Source organism: Rhinatrema bivittatum, chromosome 2 (genome assembly GCF_901001135.1).
Source record: "Rhinatrema bivittatum chromosome 2, aRhiBiv1.1, whole genome shotgun sequence".
NCBI lineage: Eukaryota > Metazoa > Chordata > Amphibia > Gymnophiona > Rhinatrematidae > Rhinatrema > Rhinatrema bivittatum.
In genome coordinates this window covers 279,984,663-280,011,832 of record NC_042616.1, presented here as the reverse complement: position 1 = coordinate 280,011,832, position 27,170 = coordinate 279,984,663, and the positions used below count along the sequence as shown (strand labels likewise).

At 40.7% G+C, this 27,170-nt stretch overlaps 1 protein-coding gene across 2 annotated transcripts in view; it reads left to right on the top strand.

Annotated features, from left to right (window-relative positions):
* EGFR (epidermal growth factor receptor) overlaps positions 1-23,323 on the top strand; it is a 383,921-nt gene extending 360,598 nt beyond the window's left edge. The window contains exons 23-28 of one of the 2 annotated variants that reach the window (XM_029589569.1): positions 2,033-2,179; positions 6,300-6,397; positions 7,245-7,412; positions 7,695-7,742; positions 15,755-15,863; positions 16,125-23,323. In XM_029589569.1, coding sequence (XP_029445429.1) covers positions 2,033-2,179; positions 6,300-6,397; positions 7,245-7,412; positions 7,695-7,742; positions 15,755-15,863; positions 16,125-16,498 — 944 coding nt within the window. In that variant the 3' untranslated portion in view covers positions 16,499-23,323. The remainder of the gene's footprint in view (positions 1-2,032; positions 2,180-6,299; positions 6,398-7,244; positions 7,413-7,694; positions 7,743-15,754; positions 15,864-16,124) is intronic. The other variant, XM_029589570.1, reaches the window with a different exon arrangement.
* Positions 23,324-27,170: the final 3,847 nt, after the last annotated feature.

Here is a 27,170-nt window from a genome sequence, read left to right as displayed (position 1 = left end):
CAGCTGCTAACATTTTTTTTAATGGGATTATTTAAAAGTGCTATCTAATGCATCTCGTGACTATTTGTTCATTTTGTTTCAGTCCACGTCTCATTATCCACATTGATCACCCATTTTACCAGCAAACTTTTTAATAATCTATATGGCTACCAAAACAAGTGAGGCTGTTAAACCAGTGGCCCACCAGCCAGTCAGGTTTTCAAGATATCCACAACGAATATGCATGAGAGAAAATTTGCATGTTATGGGGGCAGTGCATGCAAATTTTCTCTCATGCATATTCATTGGCTGGTGGGCCTCCAAGACAGGGTTGGGGACCACTGTGTTAAACTATTCAGTCATCTAGGTCTCCATGGCCTTACTAGACTGTACCTGGCCAATACCAGCCTGCTGCTACTGAATCAGCCAGTTTGTGGAACGTTTCAGTCTGCTGGTTCCAACCCAGCTACCATATTGCCTATACTCACTAGGTCATGCATCCTTTGTCAGCCCCTTCTGTTTTCTTCTTAGCACCTTTCCTCCAGGGAGTGCCTGGTGGATTGTTTTCAGTGTAGTAGTGTAACTTCCCTTTCCCGATTCTACCACTGTCCTTTCCCAAACATGCTTGAATCCCTATTTATTTAATTAATTATTTAGTTTGTTTTATATACCGATATTCTGGTACAGTCATACCAGTTTACAACAATATAAAATACATCATAATGAAACATATAAAAATGCCTCAAAGTGCTGGTACACCTGGTACTTTCTTCAAATATTTAGGAATAGCTATTGTCTCACAATAGTTTTGTAGGACCACTGCTCATAGGGTCAAGGTATTTTTACCGGACTCTTTTATGGTTTCTGGTCCAATTTGCTTTATATATTTTTTCAAAATTGTTTTATAATTTTTTATATAACTTTTACTTTCTGTCACACTGGTGAAAATTCCAAAAAAGTCACATTTGAAAGTCTATAAGCTGTCACTTTTCTCAATCCCGATGAAAATTAATTCAGTAATAGTACTTATCTTGCATAAGTACTATTGCTGAATTAATTTTCATCGGGATTGAGAAAAGTGACAGCTTATAGACTTTCAAATGTGACTTTTTTGGAATTTTCACCAGTGTGACAGAAAGTAAAAGTTATATAAAAAAATTATTAAAAGATTTTGAAAAAATATATAAAGCAAATTGGACCAGAAACCATAAAAGAGTCCGGTAAAAATACCTTGACCCTATGAGCAGTGGTCCTACAAAACTATTGTGAGACAATAGCTATTCCTAAATATTTGAAGAAAGTACCAGGTGTACCAGCACTTTGAGATATTGTTTACAATTTGGGTACCCGGAATACATAAGGTGTGTGAGAGCCAAGATAGTGTGTGATTGATAACATATAAAAATGCATCATAGTAAAACATTAAAATAAACATCAGAAATAAAATCAAACAAATCAATTATAATCCAAAATAAAATGTTAAAAAATGACTGTATCATAGATCTAGATATAATTCTTAGGGGTTAAATAAATGTATACTAAAGTAGAATAGAATAATACATTTTAATCCTCTAAATTCAGCTTTATATTATTCTCCTTGTTCTCCAAATGCTTGTATGAACAACCATGTTTTAAGATTTTTTTTTAATTGACTGAAAATTGGCTTCTAATCTCAATTCTGTTGGTAATGAGTCCTGTCATAGAATTGGTTTCCACCACCTCTGCTGATAGGTTACTAGGGGCATCTACCAGCCTTTCAAGTAAGGAAGTAGTATCATGTCTTTCCTCTGAATTTTCCTCCCTCAGATATCATAACAAAACCTTTTTTCCTTGAACTTCCTTTTCTGTATAAAAAGTTCACCTCCCTGTAATTCATTGAAGCCTGTCAGATTTCTGAATGTTTCTGTCACTGCTTTCTTCAGACTTCCCCCCTGGATGAATACCAGCGGGGAGTCCCAACAGCTACATTCAGAGTCGGATCGCGCCCCAGATCTGTAACAAATAATGGCAGACACGTTGGCGTTTTATAATATTTTTCCTCCCCTCTCCACAGGTGTCACAGTTTGGGAATTAATGACATTTGGGTCAAAACCATACGATGGAATCCCAGCCAGCGAAATTTCATCCGTTCTGGAGAAAGGAGAACGTCTGCCCCAGCCCCCCATCTGCACCATTGACGTCTACATGATTATGGTGAAATGTGAGTTCTTTTAGGGGAACATAGTACATGAAAAAATATATATATACTGGAATAGTGGAAACTCTGAAACTACACTGAATACGTACAGAAGGCAGCATGTTGTCAGAGTTATAGTATTTATATCAGTAAAATCACCCTTTAATTATTTCTACCCATAAATTAAAGGAAGGGGGGTCTCTTATTTGAGATAAATCTTCCTGATTTTGTAGAGCCATTTTTTGTTTTGAAAATGATGAGAAAATATTTTATGTTCTGCTTTCAAATAATGGTCAGTTTTTCTTACTACAGCATTGCCAAGCTATTTATTTATTTGTTTGTTTTTTGTATACCGACATTCAGTCATATCCGTCACATGCTAGTTCAAGTTGGATTTCTTGCTCCCTTCCCAATGCAAATCTATTATTTCTTGACCTACATAATGTATTGGGATAATAGTTGGAAAACTAGGACCACACTAACATCTCTTTCCTAGAATAAAGCTGACAAGACAGCTGCTTTGCTGTTCATGAAAATGTATATTTGAAGAACTCAAACTTGCACAGCAAGGGGCCACTCTTTCCATAACACATGCGGAATAATCTATAAAAAATGGGTTAATGAAAAATCTGCGACACATCTAAACAATATCCACCCTATATCTTTTTATTTTCTGCTGATTTTCAAAGTTTAAACTCCCATAAATGGGTTATATATTAAGATCAATAAACTAAACTAACACCTAAGGAAATTGGATTGATAATAAAACCAAACTTTGTTGATTCTTAATTATGACTACTGCTGTATATTCACATCAACACATGGTTTATAAGAAGCAAGTACAGTAACAAGGCGAAAAATATGTAAGGCAAGTCTGAATGGTAATTCATTTTGGATTTACGATAGTACATGGAAAGTACCGAAACCTCTAATTACCATGAAGGTAACTTTAAAACCGGCGCGCGGGAGCACATCGGTGCGCGTATATCGGCCCAGGCACAGGGACGTGGCCGATATAATATGGCGTGCATATTATAAAATAACCTGGCCATGCGCACTTGTGCCCCAGATTTTAAGTGGGCACTCACATGTGCGCACAAATGCCACTTCTACCCCATAAATCAGAGGATTTTTAAAGGAGCCCATGCTGAGTCTATTCTCAGTTTTACCAGTTCGTCCCCAATTTGCTCAGTTAAACTAGGGGAATTTGGAGGACCTCTTTCTTAATAGCCTTCACTCCCCCCCCCCTCCAGTTATCCTATCCCTTAAAACCCCGCTGATCTGTCTATTTTTCTTTACATTTTTTAACTTATATGTCATTCATAGCAGAAGTAAAGTTACGCGGTAGGGGATCTCGGTGCATCCCGATCACATAAGTATTTGTGCACACATCTCAGGTTCATGCCCCGAAACGCCCATGCCCCACCCTGACCATGCTCATGACCTGCCCCTTTTTGAAAACTTCTGAGATGTGTCCACTCTGGCATATCTCACCGGCTTTTTACATCCTCTTGGCACACATGCATCCCCTAATTAATGCGCATGCCAGGCTTTTAAAATTCACCTTCATGTCTTTATGCAAGTTATATTTATTTTTATTTATTTATAGCTTGCATTTATTTACCACCTATCCATAAGATCTCTCAGAGCAATGTACCAATCAGAAAAATAAATAATCATAAAGCGTAATTAATAAACAGGCAATTCTTCAAAATACACATCAACAAATATCAAAATAAATGTACAAATCAAGTAAATGAAAAAAACCACAGAAAATCCATAAATTAAATCTTAAAAGTAAAATTAAGAGCATCTACAAATAATTCTACAATATAAATTTTGAAACCAAGACCATGTCAATGAAATGAATGAGCTTAAACATGCTCAAATGCCATGGGAAAAAGCCATCAGGGGGTACTAAGAGGGGGGGCGTGGGCAGTCCTTCCCAGGTGACAGCCAGGAGGGGGGTGCCATCTAAAGAGTCCGACCCGCGGCCACTAGCAGAACGGCGATATCTGGTGTGCCATGAATGGAGCCTATCCCACTTGCGGCAGAAGAAGGCGGCCCAGCGCATCACGAGCGAGCCCATCTTGCTAATGGCAGAAGATGGAGGCAGCCCAGTGCACCACGAGCAGAGCCCATCCCACTCACGGTAGAAGATGAAGGAAGCACACCATGCCAGGAGTGGAGCCCATCCCGCTTATGGTGGAAGACAGGGAAGAGAGAGACTGTGTAGCCACATGCGGAGTCCATCCCTCCTTCAGCTGAAAAGGGAGAGGCCCAGAATGACCACACATGGGCCTGTGTGTGTGTGTGTAACTGAGAGCCAGTCTATCTTTACTTACCAGTATGCCCAGGACAGAATTAGCTAGAATAGGTTAGTGGGTGGGGAGGACTTATTCAAATTCCAATCCCTTCCTATGAGGAGCCTGGGCATGGCCGTCCCCCTGATGAAACGTTAAGGATAGTTTCTGAAAGAAGGAAGAGGCCATTCCTTAAGGGAGGAAGTGTGATACTTCCGAAACACGGACCGTGTTGGTTTTGGTCCTCTTCTTTTCAATATTACCGGGACAATGGAGAGTTAATTAAATCAAACGCTCACCATTGTTTCAAGATAAGGGCTTTTTACAAATTGTTTTGATATTCACTGCAAGTTCACTTTATCACTAAAATTTAATTTCAGGTGGTTGGAGTCATAAACTGATGATTAAATCAATGCCCAGGCTTATGGAAGTTGCAGAAAACAGTGCTGCATTTAGCCTGTTGTTATGAGGGTTATGCCTTTCTCCATTTAAAATATAAAAAATTGTAAAAAAAAGTACTCCTAGTTCACATTTATATTTCTGTGGGAAGGTTTGTCGATTTTTGATTGAGCATATTTATTGTGCCATCTGCAACTATCTTATTTAGTAAATTTAAGTTTTACACTAACCCAGTCTTTATTTGGGCACAAAGCACACAGGAAGAGAAGTGACCCCTTTCCCAGGGATAACCAAGAGGACATTAGCCCTGCACTGGGACCCTAAAGGAACCCTTTCCCCCCAAGCCAAAGGGATCTACACCCTTGGAAAGGAGCAACAGAGACGAGCTAGTCAGGATTCCTGCCCCAAAGAACTTATAAATTCTTTTATAGCCTCACTCATGCAGGACACACATACCAAGGTGGGGTTACTTAAGTAAGAGCCTGGGAGCACACTTGTTTGTGTGTGTGTGGGGGGTGATGTTGCATGTGTGTGTGTGGGGGGGGGGGTGAGAAAGGGAGCCTGTGTGAAGGGGTGTATATGTGTTAGAGAGAGAAAGAGAAATGGAGGGAGCCTGTGTGCAGGAGTGTGAGAGAGAGAGAGAGAGAGTGTGTGTGTCTGTGTGTGTGTGTATGTGAGAAGGAGAAATGGAGGGAGCCTGTGTGCAGGGGTGTATGTATGAGAGAGAAATGGAGGTAGCCTGTGTGCAGGAGTGTGAGAGAGAGAGAGAGAGTGTGTGTGTGTGTGTGTGTGTGTGTGTGAGAAAGAGAAATGGAGGGAGCCTGTGTGCAGGGGTGTATGAGAGTGTATGCAAAAGAGAGAGGGAGCCTGTAAAAAGGGGTGAGCATGTGCGAGAGAGAGAAAGGGAGCCTTTGTGCACGGATATGTGTGTGTGAGAGAGAGAGAGAAAGAGACAGAGAGGGGACCTGTGTGAGGAAGGCGGGAACTGGAGATCACTTGGGGAGGGGGGATGGAGGAGTGAACCTTGGGTGGGGGGGGGGGTGCAAAAGAGGTATCCACCCCAGGTGCCAAATACTTTAGGTATGCCACCGAAAGCAATGGCTAATTTTGTTTTCTCAAAACAAGCTGCTCTCAATGAGGAAAAGGCTTTAGCTTGAGCGTGCTAGATGCTACGTGCAGTTTATGCCCATAAGCCTAAAGACTCATAAAAGCACAATATATCATACACACCTGAACATGGCAAATTAGAACAGAATGTAATTTCCATTGACACTGCAGAGCATAGGTAATAAATGCAGTCTGTAGCCTGTCTTCCCATAAAAAGAATACATACATGATTTGAAATGTGTAAGCAAATTGGAATCCTGCCTGTGAGTTAAAAGTTGTTAATATTTTATCCTGTCAGTTACATTCTGCTGTGTTTTCTATTGCCATCCTTGCAGGCTGGATGATTGATGCAGACAGCCGCCCCAAATTTCGCGAATTGATAGCAGAATTCACCAAAATGGCACGTGACCCACAGCGCTATCTGGTTATACAGGTACGTGAGTGCTCGGACCTTAACATTATATCGTACTCGCACACTGTTGTATAGGAGACCTGGATTTGATTCCCCTGCCTAGCTTCTGTTCCTTGGGCTTGTCAGGGCAGGGGGTGTTGTAGGATCAACATTCTCAGCCCTCGAAGGGCAAAAGAGTCTCGGCCGGAAGGTAATCATGATACCTAGCGACGTTACTCAAGGTGCAAATGTATTGTGTTTCCGCGGAAGCTGCAGTTTGTGGCTTCTGGCTGGGGGAGTTTTGCTGCAATGAGTGGGCTAGATGGGAAGTGGGATAGATTAAAATTGTGGAGAAACCCCAGGTAGTTACCAATGAAGACTTCTGGCTCCTGTACGATCTGGTTCCAGTTGAACTGGAAGCCTAAAGGAGCAGGCTGGGAACTATTAAGCCAGCAGGCATTAAGAATTAACTGTGTTGGGACCCAGCAAAGTTATACATATACATATGTATATTTAAAAAAAAAAAAATCTACTGTATGTAAAAACAGATTTGGGATTACACAAAATTGTCAGGGGACAAGCCATGATGACTCAGATTCTCTTGGCTCCTTTTCATTAATCAGCTGTAGGCAAACCCATCAGTTCGGGGACTGCTCTAAAAGAGGGTCCCATGACGATCAGAGGGAGCTGACTCTGCAGCCTGAGCCAGCCGGGGCTGACTACGATGCAGAGACAGTTTTGAGCATGATTCTCTCTAATGTCCTTGGTGCTGCAATGTATAGATGATTTTAAAAAAAAAAAAAATCTTTGTCTGCGCTCCGTGTGTGTGCGCTGACGGTGCTCTTTCACTAATAAATTACAGTATCCGTGTGCTCGTTTTATTTGACAGGGAGATGAAAGAATGCACCTGCCAACTCCCACGGAGTCCAAGTTTTATCGCAGCGTGATGGGCGAGGAGGAATTGGGGGAGATCGTCGATGCCGATGAATATCTCATGCCCAATCAGGGCTTCTTCAGCAGTCCCGCCACATCCCACACGCCCCTTTTGAATTCAATGGTGAGATTTGTTTTAATCCTTAATAAAAAAAAAAAAAAGTTTAAATAGATAAACATCACTTGAAATATCTGACAGTGATTCGGGGTCCCAGATTTAACTTTTTGGCACCCATAGGCAGGCAGAATGCCACGGCGACAGCCCTTTTTTGAGGCTCATGGCCCTAAAGCAAGCTGAAGCCGGCTCCAGTTTGGTCTGGATGTTTGGTGCCCTCAGAATCCGGCACCCTAGGCCTGTGCCTACATCCAGGCCTGCAATGATTCTCTTTTCTTCTTTATTTTGAAGAGTACAACCAGCAACACGTCAGACGCAGACTGCATCACCAGGAAAGGGGTAAGAAAGAAGCAGCTTTGAAAAGCAATTGCCGGGAAATGGAAGTCCTCACATTTGCAATTCAGTGCATAATTGCAGCTCAGTGGAAGGAAGATAGGGTTAGGCTACAGGAAAAACTGTAAAAAGTGCTCAAAAACTAGAACTGTAAATGCTATTGAAAAAGGATAGGAAAGAAAGTGTTACAAGGCATTCCCTCACCTGACCCACCAAGTTGACAATCAGGCAGTCCTTTGTCTCCCAATCCAGAAACATAAAAATGAAAATACAACACTTTATTTGATAAGGAAAAAACCCTGACATAGCATTGTTATGATAGTAGGGAGGAAAATTTTGTAATACTGTGGGAAACTTATGTGGCAAATACGCGTTTCAAGTTACACTAGTTTTCAATGGGAACGAACGCACGTGCTTTGAAAATTATCCCACTAAAAGTACCTGCATAAGTTATACCTGTGAGCTGAAGCACCTAAATTTCTTGTGTATGTTTCTACATAAGGAGACCAATATTCAGAAAAGCAGCGAATGGATACCTTACCTGGTTAAAGTTAGCCAGATAAGTTATCAGGGATATTCAGCAGGATAAACGTCCCATTGAACATACACAAATAAAGTTATCTGGGTAACATTTCCCAGATAACTTTCAAACCTAACCAACTATGTTTGAATATTTATTTTATTTTATTTGGATTCTTTTATATACCAAAGTATAGCGTTTGCCTTTACTCCGGTTTACAGGATAACAACCTAATACATACAAATATCTTAGAACTGTATTTAACATTAGAACTGTATTTAACATTCAGAACATAGAACCTTATTTAACATGTTAATTGACGATTTATATGAGAGATAAAACATAAAAGAGTTAGTATATCAGATTCTTTAAATATCATATGGAACGAAATTAACAACGTAAGTGCTGCACATGAGAAGTGATTTATAGTTGGGAAGGGTCTGAATAGGAGCTCGGAGTATGTTGGTTGAATCAAGTGAAGTCTTGGGATTGTTGGATGGGGGAGGAGGGCAAGGTGTGGGGAGTGGTGGGGGAAGGGTGTGTTGTGGGGGGGGGGGGAGGAGGGGGAAAAGTGTTAATAGAAAGTATCATCGAAAGAATGGGAGCGTCAAGGTGTGATGGTTCAATAGGGGGTGGGTTTCTTATCCCACGCCATCTCTAAATGTTTGACTGAAAAGCCATGTCTTTAGTTCTTTTTTGAAGGCTTTGATGTTGTGGATTGAGCTTAGATGTTGTGGTAGGTTGTTCCATAAGTTTGGGCCTGCTATTGAGAAGGCTCTGTTCCTGGTGTTGGTGAGTTTGGCTTGAGGAAGAGATGGAATTTCGAGGTGAAGTTTATTGGCAGATCTGGTCATTCTTTGAGGTTTGTGTGTTTGGATTAGATCTTTGAGGGCTGTGTTGTCCGTTGAATGTAATGCATTGTGAACTGTTGTTAATGCTTTGAATTTGATTCTCTGGTCGATTGAGAGCCAGTGAAGTGATTTGAGGACTGGGGTGATATGGTCAGATTTTTTTTTTTCCGGTTAGGATTCTTGCTGCGGCGTTTTGTAGTAGTTGCAGAGGTTTTAGGGTAGATTTTGGTAGGCCAATCAGAAGGGAGTTGCAGTAGTCGAGGCTGTTGAAGATGAGTGATTGTAGAATTGTTCGGAACTCATGTTGGTGTAGAAGCGGTTTTAGATGTTTGAGGATATGAAGTTTGTGGAAGCCTTCTTTGGTTTTGAAAGCGATGTTCTTTTTTAAGTTGAGTTCGTTGTCGATCCAGATTCCAAGGTCTCTTGTTGAATTTTTTAGTTGGATGTTGATATTTTCTATTTGTAGAGAGAGGGATGTGGAGGATTGTATAGGGTTATTTCTTCCTATGAGTATGCATTCTGTTTTATTCATGTTGAGGCATAACTTTAGGTGGTTCAGCATGTCTTTTATGGTGCTTAGGTGTTTGGCTGCGGTGCTTAATGTTTCTTCTATTGTGGATGTTATTGGGAAGAGGAGTTGGATGTCATCGGCGTACATATAGAAAGTAACTCCGATGGTTGATAAGAGGTGGCATAGAGGGAGTAGATATATGTTAAAGAGTGTCGCCGATAGTGCAGATCCCTGTGGTACGCCAGTTTCGAGTGGGAGAGGATTTGAGGATTGGTTATTAATGGTGACCTTGAAGAATCTGTCTTTCAGGAACGATTTGAACCAGTTGAGGGTTTTGCCAGTGAGCCCAATGCTGGCTAGTCTCGAAAGTAGACATGTGTGGTCTACGGTATCGAAGGCTGCGGATAGATCGAGTAGGATGAGGATGTGGCTTAGGTTGTTGTCGAAACCCCTTATTATCTTGTTTGTTAGGTTGACGAGGAGAGTTTCCGTACTTCGGTTTTTCCTAAATCCATGTTGGGCGTCGTGGAGAATGTTGTTGTCCTCAAGGTGTTCGTTGAGTTGTGTAAGAGCTGCTTTTTCGGTCATTTTTGCGAGAAGGGGGAGGTTTGAGATTGGTCTGTAGTTGTTTAGATCTGTGGGATCTAGGTTCTTCTTTTTTAGTATAGGGGTGATAGTTGCGGTTTTTAATTCTGCTGGTAGCTCTCCTTCTTCTAGCGATTTGTTAATGATGGCGGCAAGGTTGGTGTGATGATGTGAGCTATTTCTTTCATATTGCGTGTTGGGATAGTATCGAGGTCATGGCGAGCAGGGTTGGGTTTTTTTAGCATTTTTTCTGTTTCTGAGTTTGAAATGGTCTTGAATTCTGACCACGGGGTTATGGAGTTTGTTCCGAGCCTGTCTTCTGTGTATGTGTTGTTTTGAAAATTGCTTGTTATTTTGTTTATTTTGTTTTTAAAGAATATAGCTAGGTCATGGCTTAGGTTGTTTGAGGTATGTGTGTTGGTGTTATTGTTCTCTTCCGTGAGGTTTCTGACGATATTGAATAATGCATTGGAGTTATTTGTTGCGTTCTTTATCTTTTATTTATTTTATTTATTTATTTAAGTTTTTTTATATACCAACATTCAAGACGATAGTCCCATCATGCAGGTTCACAAGAAACAGGGGTGCAATTAAAATAAACTTTACAATTTGAACAATAGTGCAGAAAAGCAGTTACATGTAACAGGGAAACAATAACTTGGAGTAAGGAGGAAAATGAAGATCAGATAATTATATATATATATAATAACATTATAAGGGGTGGCTATTAATGCTATTCCTAGCGAAGTATGTTGATTGAAGGGAGTTAAGTAATGTTGGAGTTAGGAAAGGCCTGCGTGAACAGCCAAGTCTTGAGTCTTTTCTTGAATGTTGAGATGCTGGGTTCCATTCTAAGATCAGGGGGAATGGAGTTCCATAAAGTTGGACCAGCTGTGGAGAAGGCCCGATCTCTAAGCGTGATGTGTCTGGTAGTTTTGGCTGGAGGTACTTGAAGTGATCCTTTGTAAGCATCTCTTGTCGGTCTTGTTGAGTAGTGTAATCGGAGGGGGATATGGAGATCGATTGGGGCTAATTGATGGATGTTTTTGAAAATGGTGAGAATGGCCTTGTAGATTATTCTGAAGTGGATAGGCAGCCAGTGGAGGCCCATCAGGATAGGTGTTATGTGTTCTCTTCTCCTGGTGTTAGTGAGTATACGGGCGGAGGCATTTTGGACCATTTGCAATGGTTTGGTGTGTGATGAAGGGAGACCAAGCATGATGGTGTTACAATAGTCCAGCTTTGCGAAAATGATTGATTGTAGAATCGTTCTGAAGTCATGAGTGTGGAAGAGAGGTCGTATTCTTTTCAGCACTTGGAGCTTATAAAAGCAGTCTCTGGTGGTTTTGTTGATGTTGGCTTTCAGGTTTAGGTGATTGTCAATTAGAACTCCTAGGTCTCTCACTTGTGTAGTGTTTGGTAAGGTTGGATGAGTGTGTGTGAGGGAGCTGTTTTCTGGTGTGATGATTAGAAGTTCCGTTTTTGATGAATTTAGTATCAGGTTGAGACTTGTGAGAAGCTGTTTGATATTTTGGAGGCAGGTTTCCCAGTGAGACAGTGTTTTTGCGAGTGACTCCTTGATGGGGATCAGGATCTGAATATCGTCGGCGTAGAGGAAGTGTTTGAGATTGAGGTTAGTGAGGAGTTCACATAAGGGTAACAGATAAATGTTAAACAAGGTAGGAGACAGGGATGAGCCCTGAGGGACTCCTACTGATGCGGGGTGAAGAGAGGATTCTTTATTATGAATCTTAACCTTATATCCTCTGTTGCTGAGGAAGGTTCTAAACCAAGATAGGGCAGTGCCAGAGATACCTATGGCTGTTAGTTGGTTGATGAGAAGAGAGTGATTGACCGTGTCAAATGCAGACGAAAGGTCGAGTAGGATCAGAAGGAAGGATTGTCCTTTGTCTAAGCCTAGGATGATGTGGTCGGTCATAGAGATGAGGAGGGCTTCCGTGCTTAAGGTTTTACGGAATCCGTATTGTGATGGGAATAGTAGGTTATTGTCTTCAAGGTAGTTTGAGAGTCGTGAGTTTACCAATTTTTCCATTATCTTGGCTATGAAGGGGAGGTTGGCTATCGGTCTAAAGTTGTTAGGATCGTTTGGGTCAAGATTTGGTTTTTTGAGAAGGGGTTTGAGTGAGGCTAGTTTGAGGTTGTCAGGGTAGAGTCCTTGTGTGAGGGAGCAATTTATGATATCTGCCAGGGTTTTGGAGATAGAATCTGGAATTGATAGTAGTAGTTTGGCTGGGATGTGGTCTGAAGGGTGGGAAGAAGGTTTCATTTTCCTTAGAATTCCTTGGATCTCCATGGATGAAGTTGTATCAAGTTCTTCTAACTGAGTGTGGTTGATTGAGGGTTGAGGAGTGGTTAGTGGAACAGTGGGGTTCGTGGGGAGCTGAGATAGAAGAGTGTTGATTTTGTTGCTGAAGAATAGAGCTAATTCTTCCGCTTTCGATTGAGCTTGGTCATGTGCAATCTCTGGTTGGTTTACTTGTGTGAGGTTGGCTACGTAGCTGAAGAGGGCTTTGGCATCGAATACAAGGTCGTGTATCTTCGAGGCGTAAAAGTCCCTCTTGGATCTTAAGGTGCTTGATTTGTATTGATGCAGAGATGATTTGTAGATTGAAAGGGTGTTGGTTCCTGGGTTTTTGCGCCATTTAGCCTCATTTTGTCTTAGTTGGAGTTTGAGCTTTCTTAGTTCTGAGGAGAACCAGGGCTGTCTTTTGGAGGAATTCTGGTGTGGTTTTTTTGTAATTGAAGGGCATAGCTTGTTAGCTATAGTTTCGGTGATTGTATTCCATGATCGAAGTGCTGAGTTCAGATCTGTAAGGTCCAGTTGGTGGAGTTGTGGTGATAGGTGATTATTGAGGTCTTCTGGGGAGCAAGTTTTCCTGTATGTGAAGGAGGGCGAAGGAAAGCAAGCCTGGCTAGTATCTTTTATAGAGAATGAAGTTGTTATGAGGTAGTGATCTGACCACGGGACCTTTGTGCAATCTGGGATAGATACTGGCTTGATTGCAGCGTTAACGAAGATCAGGTCTAACGTGTGGCCGGCTTTGTGGGTAGGTTTGTTAACTAATTGAGTGAAGCCTAGCGCTGAGAAGGCTGTGAGTAGTGTTTCACAGTTAGGTGATGGGGTAGGGTTATCTACGTGCATGTTGAAATCACCTAGAATGATAGCTGGTGAGTCAAAGTTGATGAGGGAAGAGGTTAATTCGATCAGGGGTGAAGCATCTGATTCCAGGAGTCCTGGGGGAGCATATACGAGAAGGATTTGGAGCTTGTCTGAGGTGAAAAAGCCGAATTCAAGTTTTGAATTGGAATTGGATTGCTGTAGTGAGAATCTGAGGTCCTTTTTAGTTGCTAAAAGAATACCTCCTCCCTTTTTTTTATGACGAGGTAGCGAGAAGAAGTCGTAAGCCTCTGTAGGTAATTGATTAATTATTGCTGTGTCTGATGGTTTTAACCATGTTTCAGTGATTGCACATATCTCCGGTTTCACGTCGATGAGGTAGTCGTTTAAGATTACAGACTTTTTCGTTAGAGATTGTGCATTGAAAAGGCTTAAAGAGAAAAGGGTGAGGCCTAGCAGTTGCGTGGTAGGAGTGATCAAGATTGAAGAGAGGGATTTAAGGTTGTGTTGTTGGGCATGACGGAAAGAAATTCTTTTAGTTGGTGTATTATGTTGGAGAATTGGAATTGTGAAAAAAGGGGCCATTTGTAAGAACTATGTTGCGAGGTTAGAAGGATAATGAGGGGGGCTATGTGAAAGTTGGAGGCTTGTCTGTGCAGGTTTGTTGAATGCTAGCGGCTTGCAGGAGAGGCTGTATGAGTGCTAGAAGCTTGCAGGCGAGGTTGGATGAATGCTGGAAGCTTGCAGATGAGGCTGGATGAATGCTGGAAGCTTGCAGATGAGACTGGATGAATGCTGGAAGCTTGCAGGAGAGGCTGGATGAATGCTGGAAGCTTGCAGGTGAGGGTTGCAGGTGAAGCTTGCAGGTGAAGCTTGCAGGTGAGGCTGGGTGAATGCTGGAAGCTTGCAGATGAGACTGGATGAATGCTGGAAGCTTGCAGGAGAGGCTTGCAGGTGAAGCTTGCAGGTGAGGCTTGCAGGTGAAGCTTGCAGGTGAAGCTTGCAGGTGAGGCTGGTGAATGCTGGAAGCTTGCAGATGAGACTGGATGAATGCTGGAAGCTTGCAAGTGAGGCTGGGTGAATGCTGGAAAAGTGCAGGTGGGAAGGGGGATGGATCGAGGTCTGGGTGCGTGGGTGGAGAGGTTGTATGTATGTAGGTTGTATGTATGTTTTGTAGGTTGTATGTATGTTTTGGCTGTAGTAGTCGCGTTTGGTGTTTGTGATCGATTTTTTGTAGATGGCAAGTTGAGTGCGGTATCTTTGAAGGGTTGTTGAACATTTTGTTTTCTTCCACTCTTTTTCCAGTAGGCTTAAAGTTATCCAAGAATATATACCCAGATAACTTTACCTTAACTGGTTATATTCCAATTTTTTAACAAGTGCTAAAAAAGAAATTCAAAGTTTGCAGGCCTGCAGGCCCAAACTCCAATCCACCCTACCCCACTAAATAGGTTAAACGAAAGTATATGAATTATAATTTCATATGTGCCTTCTAATAAATATGTATTAAAAGGTTAAAAAATATGGACTTGGATATAGTGTGGTACATTAATGTGGTAAAAACATTAGAGTTCTCTCATTGGTTTGTAGAGTTAAACTAATATCAGGCATTGCATCCAATCCCTCCATGATTTCTCACAACAAATCAGTAGAATGTGTATAATCCAGAGCTTGGGTGCTAAACACATCTCTTTTATATATATATCAGCCATTTCCTCCTGTTCCTGAGATCAGTTGAACCAACCTCTTCTGGAACTATAGTACCATGACTTTATTCCCAGCTATCCAGGATTGTCACCCATTTTTAACCATCTCCTCGCTCTCCAGCCATTGCAGTTGGCCACAGACCATGATTCCTTATAGAACCCAGAAGACATTATTATTATTATTACTCATGTGTAGAGTGCATACTAGATGTATGCAGCACTATAAAGTCACATAACACATAATGGGGTAGTTCCTACTCCTGGGAGCTTACAGTCTAGTCGAAATAACAAACAAGACATAGAACAAAAAAAAAAACCAAGTAAGAGGCTTTGAGTTAGAGCAGTAGTAAAGAATGTAGGGGATGGGAATGGTAAAAAAAAAATAAATATATATATATGGGTGATTTCAATACTAGGAAGGAAACTGCCCCCACCTCCCCCAAATCTGGCCACATGTACTAGAGTTTTCCCATTTTGTGTCTATGGCAACAATGCTTAGTAAATCAGGGTCTTGTGCAATGGCTGGGACTCGCTTCTCACCATAAGTGATGAGTGCTACCTCGCAGCACCCTTTCCGACCCAGCCAAGGAGCTGAAGTCTGTCTTTATGCGAAGGCTGTACTGCTGGCCTTGATAGAAGAGCTGCATTCTCTGGGCTCTGCCCATTCTTTATAACTTTGTCTAATTTTTCTGCACTCCAAAAAAAGCAGCAGGGGTGTCCTATGAGAGAAGACAGCTTTGTCCCAAGGTACAGTTCAGATCCGACTGCCATCTGCCCAAAAGACGACATGGATGACAGTTTTCTACCTGCTCCAGGTTGGTGAACGTACTACTGTTTATTATCCAAAATTTGTGTGCAGCTAGATGGATAATCAGTCGGGAATGCTTGCTTCATTTTCACTGATTTATAGGAAACATTACTTTCTTTTCTTTCTGCTTTTATTAAATACAGACATCTTATACAATACAATCTTCATTTAACTTTTACTCAATGTTTTTAGTTTGTTTTAAAAAGCACAAATTAATTTCAGTGATATTAATAAGGTCTGCTTTCTCCATTTTTTTTTTTATTTTCAGAGTATGTAAATGAGAGCCATCCATTCAAATACTCAGATTCTACAGTGCATAATCCAGTCTACAGCAACTTCAGTTTACTTTTGGATCCAAAGACCCCTCTTGAGTCTCAGTATCAGAACTTCGCTCCGGCGGTGAACAATTCAGAGTATCTAAACACAAGCCTGAACCCCACCACCAAAGCTCCATTCCACAGCCCAAACCACTGGGACTGCAAAGCCAATCACCAAATAAGCATAGACAATCCTGACTACCAGCAGGACTTCTTCCCATGGGAGGTCAAGACTAATGGCCTTTATAAAGTTTCTACAGCAGAGAACCCTGAATACTTAGGGGTAGCTGTACCTACAAGTGACTACCTGGAGGCTTCAGCATGACCTCATTTCTATATTGGATCTACCACTCCTAACCTATTTCTGCAATAATAATAAAACACCATGGTCCAATCTGAATGACTTGAGTTCCGATTCATCCTCTGACAGACAAGGACAGCCACAAATGGGGAAAAGGAAAATGCATGTTTCTGAACTGAAGCGTGTGGGCTGAATTCACAAAGCCCGTTCTTTGGTGCAACACTAATTGTCCACTGGGATAACCAATGTAAGAACTTTTGGTTTTGGATTTTAGGACTATCAAGCGATTTTTGGATCTTTTTCTTTAAAGACTTGACTGGATGGTACCAGAAAAATTGCGATGAGGTGCATTTTTGCAAAATGTAAAGCTGAACATTTACCATCTTTACAAAGAGAACTTGTTCATTGCCTGTGCTCCCTCGATTATTATATCACAAACTCATTCATAAAGCTGTCTAGCATGAGACAAAGCAGAAGGATCTGAGTAAATTTCACGTTGCTCCCAGAAAACATGAAAATCTAGAATTGTCTGATGAACCTTAGTAAAAATTAGAAAGCATCCAGAATAAATTTTTAAAAAGTTAGAAATCTCTTTTCAAAACAGCAGTTAGTAATGGCATGTTTTGTGAAGTCATGTTTTAGCAAACTATCTGCTAGGGACTTCTGGGAATAAAGATATATCTATATAAAAACACAGAGGAGGGGGTTAGAACTATATCATGATGCAGGCATAACTTTATCATATAGCTGTGACTTGATTTTGCCATGGAAAGCCAATCGTGAATTTAGCAAATATTCACAAATTCCTCCATGGCATGAGCAGGAAAGGCGAGGTTTAAAGGCCCAGCAGGGAATACATGAATGTAGAGTCACGTAAGGTTGAAAGGATGTGCGTGCCAAATTAAAAAAGTTATGGAATGCTAAATATTCCCCTTGTACTCGGGTGTGTTACTTCAAAGGAGGATTTTTCCCAGGTAAATCAAGGACAGCCCTTTCAATTCTTACTTATAGGGACCTATCAAGAATTGTTAATAGCAACACCAGATCTAAATAGAACCAATCCCTCTAGAAAAATAGGGCACATCCATCGTATTGTTTAGTGAAACATAGCATGGAGTGCTTTGAAGAAATGTAAGGTGGAGGGCAGGGCGCAAGAACCCAGCACCAAGGGAAGGGGGCTCAGAATTGAATGAAACATTTTTTTTCCCCTGGACACAGATAGGAAAATACAACTTGCAGATTCTTTTAGATCACTTGCTCCACGCACTGCGTAGTACTCCAGTCTTCTCATAAAAATCCCCCCACATATAGGATGCCCCCACATATTCTCCCTCTGATGCTTCTGATACAGCAGAGTCAGAAATTAAACTTGACTTATTTGGGTGAATTTTTAAAGAGTTGCACAGGGGTTGCGCACATAAGCAGCTCGGCTAAATTTTAACGGTGGGAAAAAAGGGGAGGCCTACGGAAATTCCCCGGGTGGGATCCATAAGTACGTGTGCAAAACTGCTGTTTTGTAAGAGGTATATGCACATAGATTGCCAAACGTATCCATACGCTTTTACACCTGCTAACTGAAGTCGCACAAGTGAAATCAGACTTGTGTTTTCTCTGCAGTTCTTAGGTGTGAGGTCTGAGGGAACTGCTAGAGGGTCTGGGTCAACTGGCAGGAGGGGAGCCGTGAACTGGTGATTCCAAGTACATGTGCAAGAAAGCATTTTCAGAACGGTCTATATACATACTTTAAAATACGACTGCCTCTACATTTAATTCTGTGCTTTCACATGCAAATTGTCACAATTATTTCATGTGTAAAATATATGTGCTTTTTTTTTTCAAATGGTAGAGAAAGTATATGTATTTCTGCAATCCAAATATACATGTGTACTACAACTTATGTGTGTACTTTTGAGTCAGAAATATGTGGTATTTTGTAAACTGTGCGGCTCAGGATGTGCAGCTGGAAAATATATATATTTTCTGTTTCGTTTTATTTTTATTATTCATTTTGTTTTATTTTTATTATTCTATTGAGGATGTTTTTTGGTTCGTTTTTCTTTTAGTGTGAACTAAATCAAGTTAATGCGTACTAATTTGATTTACTGCACACTAAAACAAATTAGTGCATACTAAAAATGAAAAAAAAATGCATATCCCACCACACAGTTTACAAAATACAGCATAAATCTGTGCGTCCACCTATGCGCAAATGGTGTACCATGGCCAGGTTTGAAAGTTGGTCTGCATAAGGATGTCTTTCTTCCAGAAGGTGGATTAAACTGCTAAATTCTGTACTTACACACTGGGAATGTGCAGCAAGGGTTGTAGTTCCAGATAGCTAGAAGTGGCTCTGTCCTGGCATTGTCTCTCTCTTTCTGGTCCCTCTGTTATGCTGGCGAAGAATTTTTCAACCTCTCTCCTAGGCACATACCCAATGTGCTATCTGCTTCTGCGCTGGCTTACAGGAAGGAACCCTCAACAGGAAGCAATGTCAATTTACTCAACTGAGATACATGCGAGCTCAGGATTGGCTAACAGTCCTGTCCGTCTTTTTTGCTTGAGGATGATCCTTCCTTGATATGGCAACCAGAGCTGAACTCAACTCAATCCTGGAGTGGTAAAGTTTTCAATGTCCTTAGTAAAAGACAAAGTGGCAGGCAGCATGGCAAAACTCCTTTCCCAAACATCTTGGATGTAGACAGTAGAGACCAGCAAGTTATGAGCCAGGGGGCTTTATATTCTTTTAATCTACCTGTGACAGTCCTGCTTTTCCATTCTGTAGGGTTTATAACCATATGAACATTTTGTTCATATGGTTATAGGAACAACATTAAGTACAGGCAAAATTAAATACAGCCACCAACAGAATAGGTCAAATAATATTTAATTTGCTATGTAATTATATTTCTATATCAAAACATCTGGTCTTATGGTTTTCAGATCTGAAAGCTGTCATGTTTAAGTAAGACTTCAGTGCAGGTCTTCATGAAGCAACATATACTTAGGGGTAGATTTTTAAAAATATGTGCATGTGTCGATGCGCGCACATGGATGCACATTCTTATAATATGCGCGCACATGTTTTAAAATCCGGGGCAGCGCACGCAAAGGGGTGGTGAAAACTGAATTTATGCCCGGCGACAAGATTGCTCCTCCCCCAGTTCCCTCCCAGTCCGCTCCAATTAAGGAGCGGACTGGGAGGGAACTTTCCTACCTCCCTACCTACCCTCCCTCCCTCCTGCTCGCCTCCTGCTGCTGATCAGGATGGGGAAGGGGGATTGTCAGGCTAAAGGGGAGGATGACTAGAAGAGGGTTTTGGAATTGCTGCTGCTCAGACTCAGAGTCTAGGTTGGGGGCAGATGGGAGAGGAAGGGAGAGAGAGAGCTAGGGTGGGGGCAAGGAAGAGATACAGAGGGGGTGTGGGGGACAAGGCGACAGAGAAAGGAAAGCGCGAGTATGGGAAAGGAGAAGAAAGGAGCGGTGACAGAGCTTGGTCGACCGGACCCTTCCCAACTATAAAAGTGTTCCCTTGTCCCTGATTACTGCATCAAGTTTAAAAAAAAATGTGATTGTGAATGAGAGGACTTTTACATTTATCAGCAATATGTAGCAAGGGGCTTTAATTACATGTTAACGTATGTTAGCATTATTAATATGTCAGGAGTGCACAGTTTTTGTATCCATATAAGCCCTGGAGAAAACTGGAATCTTTTTAGATTGTGTTAGCTTGACATCTGAAGAAGGAATTTGTGCTCTCGAAAGCTCATGTAGTACAGCATCCTTTTGGCTGGTCCTTTATAGGTATCAGGCAACAAAGACTCCTCACATGGCAGTAAGAGGCACAGTGGAGTTTGGCTTGATGAAGGCCCAAATCAGTGAGCAAGCATTGCAGGAGAACACAGGCTCGAGTTCTGCAAAATTCATAAGCCATATGAATCCGCAGAGCAAATATTCAGGCCAGCTAGGCAGCAAGCATCTCAGGCTCTGTCCTGTGGAAATGAACTCTTTTGCCTACCTTTTGCACCTCCAATTTTTGCAGAATTTCACCTGAGTCCGGCTCATTGAATATATTGTGTCTGTTACATCAGAACTCTGTGTATAGCTGTATTACTGTATAATTGTTACAGAAATGCAGTTTGAGGCTTAATTCTACAGTTTTCATGGTCTTAACTCAACTTTGGGCTCAGATTTTTGTAGTCTGTGTTCTTTAAATGATTACCAGAGCAAAGTGCGTATTGCATTTGCTTTTCACCTGCAGATAGATGTACAGGGACTTTAACTGCAAAGCACCACAGCAGCTAAACCAGAGCTTACTGCATCTGCTGACCCAAATGTGAAACTATGGATTTGTATGTTTAGAAAAGGTTATGGTGCTGTTAAAGTAGATTAGTAATGTATCTTTTTTTTTTTTTTTACAGTCTTAATAATAGTAAGATCTGATTTCTTATATTGTCCCAAGTTGTGTTTTGATTGTAAGGAAGCCTTTCACAAAAAATCAGTCTCTCCGCATTCTTTTCTGCTTGGTTCTTTATGAAGAACATTTTTATGCCTGAAAGTCAAACTTTCTGGAAATTATTAATTACCAAGCCTCTTATGCTTATCCTCCATCAGGGACCTTACTCAATAAGAATACTTTCCCTACTTTGGGCCTTTGGGGAAAAAAAGCTTCATAAAGCATAAAACCCTTTCAAGCTCTCTTTCCCTAGCTTTGAGACTTACTGATACAAATAACCTAGCAATAGCATGTTGTTAAAAATCTAAACGTTGTATCCTATAGATGCGAGAACAGTGGAAGTGGCCTGGCTTGGATCACGGTATATATCTTCATGTAAAGGTGCATTTCATGGTGACATGATGCTGCCTTTTAAAAATAGCCTTTTTAGGCCGGCGAGACGTATATTTAAATCAGAAGTCTGAGGCGGAGTGCTGGTTCAGACACAGAAGTTCCTCGTTCCTTGGCTGTGCTGAGGGATTTGTGAACCCCAGACAGTTCGTGAATGTAACCAGCCCTTTGGAGTGCTGCATCCAGTTCTCTGTTAAGAAAAGGAGATTCAAAAATAGATAATCGTGCACTTTGCTTACTAAGACAAAGGAGCAGGACCACTGATCAAATCCCCTTGGTTAGCTACTGGTAAATGCTTGTCCCTAACAGATAATATTGCTTAAGTTTTTATTTTTTTATGGTTTCCTCAAATTGTTTGGGTTTTTTTTTTTAATCTGTTGTTGCTTTACATTCCTACCTTTCCTTTTACTTCAGGAGGATTGAAATGTCATACTTAGAAAAACGGAAGGCATTTTTATACAAAAGAATAAGGAAATAGGAGACATCTTAACTCTTTTTAAGCTTTATTGAAACCATAACTGATGACTTAGTATGTCATTTGTGTTGTCTTAGCAATCCATGCTGCATTTCAGAAAAACTAGACTTAGGACATGATAAGCTGCAACTAAGAGGTAGCTTTTGTGTTTCTTTTGTCAAAGTATGGTGTTGGTTTGAAGCTTGCTCATTCAAAATCTAGGGAAATATGCATCTTAATGTTTGGCTAGCACACTTACCTCCCCCTCATCAGGGATGTATGGTGGAAGCCTTGGAATGCAAACAAGCACAGAATATAATGGAAGAGAATGGTCGTTCAGCCCATCTAGTCTACCCACTTTCATTCCTGATGATGCATCATACAACCGAGTTGGTCTCTGGCTCTCCCCTCACCTCTTCACCACTAGGGATCCACTGTGCTTATCTCAAACTTTCTTGAATTCCGTTAGTTTTCGATTCTACCACCTCCTCTGGGAGGCCGTTCCCTGCATGTGCCACCCTTCTCTGAAAACATGTTTTCTGATTTTCCTCCTGTGCCTGCCCCCATGGGGGTCTCATATTTCACTGAGTTACAATATGTGTTTAGGAAGGACAGTCAAGTAGGCTTTGACAGGGATACCTGATGTCCTTCATTCAACTTCCTGTTTTATCCCTGTGCTCCTATAAATATTAAAAAAAAAAAAAAAAAAAATTAAATAGATAACTCTGTGTCTCCCTGTAGATGACATCCCCCCAACTGCATCTCCCCTGACCCTCCCCTATCCCATCAGTTCATGCTAAAAGCCCCGGCTTCATAAATTGAGGCCCTCATTCCAAAAGGGCTTTTTCCCCATTCTACAGGCTATGGAAAAAAATCGCTATTGCATAAGGCCCTTAATTATTATAAGGCAATTGTATGGATTTAATGTCTATTTTAGACTGCTTTGTAATTAGGTCATTGTTCAACCTGAGGAATAGTGATGTATTGTACAAATTCTGAAATAATTTTTATATGCTTTATACTATTGATTAGTAAGCAATGTCAACTGTATGTTGAGTCTATTCTGATAAAAGCAAAATGTATATTATGCTTTAGAAGTGTTTTTACACTTGGATTGCCTTTGTTGTAAGTAAATTGTATTGAAATGGAAACATTCTATTCATATGTATGTTAAGTGTCAGCAAAAGTATTCTTTCTCATTGGTTTTCACAGGGGACTTTGTGAGGATTTATCCAGACTTTGTAGGACTGAATAATGTGTCACTTTTCTTCTCTCCAACACAATTAGAAATGATCATTGTTGCAGGTAGTATTTTCTAAGCTTGTGGGGATTTCTTGTAAAATAATTTTGTGCAAAACACACCCTTACTTGCAGTTCATTGAAGCCTGATTTATCAAAAGGTTTTGGTTTTTTTTTTCCCCATGTACAGTACAGGAGAAAACTTTGGATAGATCTGAGTCTTGTGTTAAAAATATCAGTGGCCTGTATAATACATTAGAATTGATGTTATATTATGATTTTATTTTCAATAAATATAAACAATTTTACAGTATTTTTTAATGACCAAGTTTTACTATTGGGGAGCATTTATTTTATTTTATCTAGTCCCATAATAAGTAGGATATTCCAGGAACATGGAAGGCAACCTGCAAAACACCTATACGGGTATGTATTTTCTATTTTTATTTGTATTTTTATTCTATATGTTTTGCACTTATCTACAAAGGATTAGATCTTATAAATTATATACGTTAAATCTGTAACTGATAAGTTTGAACATAATGTATTACCCCACCTATGAATAATTATAATACTATGTAACCGTAATTACTGGCACCTGGTTAATGGATAGAACTCAAAATGTTTCCAACATTAGTATTTGTGCCTTATTATAAACCGTTGTGATGGTATCTAACTAAACAACGGTATAGAAACGTTTTAAAATAAATAAATAGTGTGGCTGCCAGGTTTATTTTGAGAATATCTGACTAAAACCTTTAGCTTTTTCCAAAAGAGAAAACATGAACTTTAGAGCAGATCTGACTGCCATTGCTTAAACATTCCTTCTAAGAGAGAGAGAGAGAGAAAGAGAGAGAGACTCTGGGGTGGCACACATAGTAGTCAACTATTTCTACCGCTATAGGAGGGCCAGCTAGTAACTCAAGGTGAGGTTTTGCTGGTGGTCTAGGGTTTTGGGACCAGTTTTACATGCACAGTAAGACATAGGGACAGCATAGTACATATCAGTGAAGATTTGACATGATTTAGAGTGAGGAAAGTCACACAAAGATGAGATTTCTACAATGTTCTCTCATCCTAGCTTGATGGATTCTCTACCAGGGTACTATCAAGCTAGGGTGAGAGAACATTGTAGAAATCTCATCTTTGTTTACCTTTCCTTACGCCAAATCACATTAAATCTTCACTGATGTGTACTGTGCTGTTTGTACATCTGCCTGTGCATATAAAACTGGTCCCAAAACCCTAGACCACCAGCAAAACCTCACCTTCAGTTACTAGCTGGCCCTCCTATAGCGGTATAGATAGTTGACTACTATGTGTGCCACCCCAGAGTCTCTCTCTCTCTCTCTCTCTCTCTGAAAAGGAATATCACAAATTCTGTTTTGGGCATATCGCACTGCTTAACACCAGGAAAAAAGGTGTAGTTATTTCATTGATCCCACCCATTCCCCTCCCCAATCCCACCGCTTTGAATAAATTCAAAAAATTTGCATGCGCATTGCAATAACGCATTTTCATAAATGACCCTGTTAGATGGGATATTCAGCAGCACAGCTATACTGTTAAAAAAAAAACCCATAGTAAGTGCTACTTAGGTGGGTAAGTTGTATTTGTCTAAGTTTAAACATGCTATTAAGCAGGTCTAACTTACCTGGATAACTTATCCATCTTAAAGTTGAATATCGCTACATAACCAGCTAACATATCCAGCTACATAGTGCTGCCCCGATCTGCCCACTGCCCTCCCACAACTTATCCAGCTGTTCACATAGCTGAATAAGTCACTTATCGGATACTCAGTGGCCGCTACATTGCAAGATAAGTCCCACTTGTCTGGCTATCTAGGGCTAAATGTGCTTTGAATATCCGGCCCACAAAGATAAAGCCCAACTGAAGAAGAATTTGCTAGGACGTAATGTGACTGTATTATGCATTAAAGATCATGGGCCTGATTTCTAGTGCTTTATCTCCCACCTTATACTGATGGAAACATTGCATTCTAAATCAGGGCCCATAATTTATTACGCATAAGCATTGTCTCCTGTTGTGCTTCCTTAACTTTCACCAAAAGCAAAAGGCTCTGTTCAGCCTAAGAATTGCAGTGATTTTGTGTGTGCAATGCATGTCCAGACATATGTTTTATAGGAATGTGTTTATTCTAGTTCATGGATGTAGCAGAAATGCTTCTATTTGATCCTGCCGAACCTTCATCAGCTGGATATGTATATGCTATGAGTTCCTAGAGAGGATGAATATTGCACACCGGGAACTAATTGGACAACAACTCTGAAGGGTAAATGTTCAGCAGGAGTTGTGTAATTGTATATCATGCAGGTGTTTGTCCATAGAATTGATTGGCTATTGTAAAAAAAAAAAAAAAAAGTTAAATAAGCTGACAATACCCAGAAAAACATCCATTTTCCATGTCATAGAGGGAATGGAACAAACGTGAGTACAGAAGGTACCTAATACTCCAAGCAAAAGGGACAAAAGAAGGTGAACAAAGGAAGCACAAAGCAATAAAGACTAATAGCTGCAGAAACCACAGGAAAAGAATGCGTGTCAGAGGGAGCTTGACAGAAGAGCGGGAGAGTAACAAAGGCAGAAAAACCGAGAATTAGCAGTTTAGTAAAATTAACACAGCAACCATCTAAAAGCAAATATGCAAGAAAAATCATTTTTAAAAAGCAGGCTCTGAATGATAAAAAAAAAAAAAAAATCCTATGGTATACTGGTCTGTGAATTCTGAAAGAGAGAAGTAAACTTTGGGACAGAAATAATGGGATGTTTTAAGCAGTACAGAGAGGAAGATCAGACTTTCACCAGTGAATGCAAAACTTTCAATACAAATGTTTTCTTTCTTTTCATTATTTAGCATAAATTCATTTTAAATGCCAAGAAAAGCCACTACAGCACCTTGATGTTGCTTCTTTTATCGCTGCCTTTATTTATTTATTTATTTATTTATTTATTTATTTATTTAACACTTTTCTATACCGACCTTCATGGTAGAGACCATATCAGATCGGTTTACATCGAATTGGGGAACTGAACCAAGAACAGTAACCAAAAACAATAGGTTGAGCATGAAAAAACATAGGCTGCATGCTGAAACACCATGATATGATTTTGGCAGAGAAAGGTGTCCTTTAACCCATATTACTGGATTGCAAATGTCTGTAAAGCATAGTAATGCATAATGTTTTCATTGTAATAAATGTTTAAGTAATACGTTGCCTGATTTCATTCTGAAGAATGCTTTACCTTCCCCTAAAAAAAATCAGAGGCATGGTTGTCGGTGAATAACAAAACAACACTGGCATAAGCATGGTGCAGTGGACTGCCAATCCGCATCCGCATGATGAGATGGACACAAAGCAACAGTGCCATACACGTGCTTCATTAGGAAACTTATATTCAACATTTGCACTGAAGCTTTCCACTATTAACACACCATGTTATTTACAGCCCTGTGGATAAGAACCTCCAGGTCACCTCCCTGGTCCCTTCATTGCCCCTCCTGTTTTCCTAGATCCATACCCCACAGCCTGAGGGTCCTGGCATGTTTTCTAGTCATAGGAAGGGAACAATAACTACACCAGCAGTAGAAGCAATATTGTCTTCTGGACTCTATTGACCTGTAAACAAAAAGCACACATGAATTTGGGGAACAAATAAACATGGGGGTAGCTTGCTGATGCAGCTTTTACTACCCTTAATCAATAGAAGGTAGATTTTAAAAACAATGCGTGTGCGTGGTTCCCGGCGTGCACACATGGATGCGGTTATTTTATAACATGCGCATCTCGGCGCGTGCATGTTATAAAATACGGGTCCCACGTGCACATGCGCACTGGATTTTCACGTCTGTGCGGGCGGGTGGCCTGCTCCGCGCACAGAGATGTTATTAGAAAAATACGCACAATGACGCAATCAGGCCTCCCCAAGTTCCCTCCCAGTCAGCTCCAATTAAGGATCAGACTGGGAGGGAACTTTCCTATCGCTAACCCTACCCTTCTACCTCTTCGCCTCTCCTCCCTGACCGCTAAACTAACCCTAACTTCCCCATTTTTTAAATTTTTATACCTACTGCTCCTTGGGCACTGTCCCGGCCTGCCCCTACCCCTCCCAGACCACGCCCCCAGCACGCCCCTTTT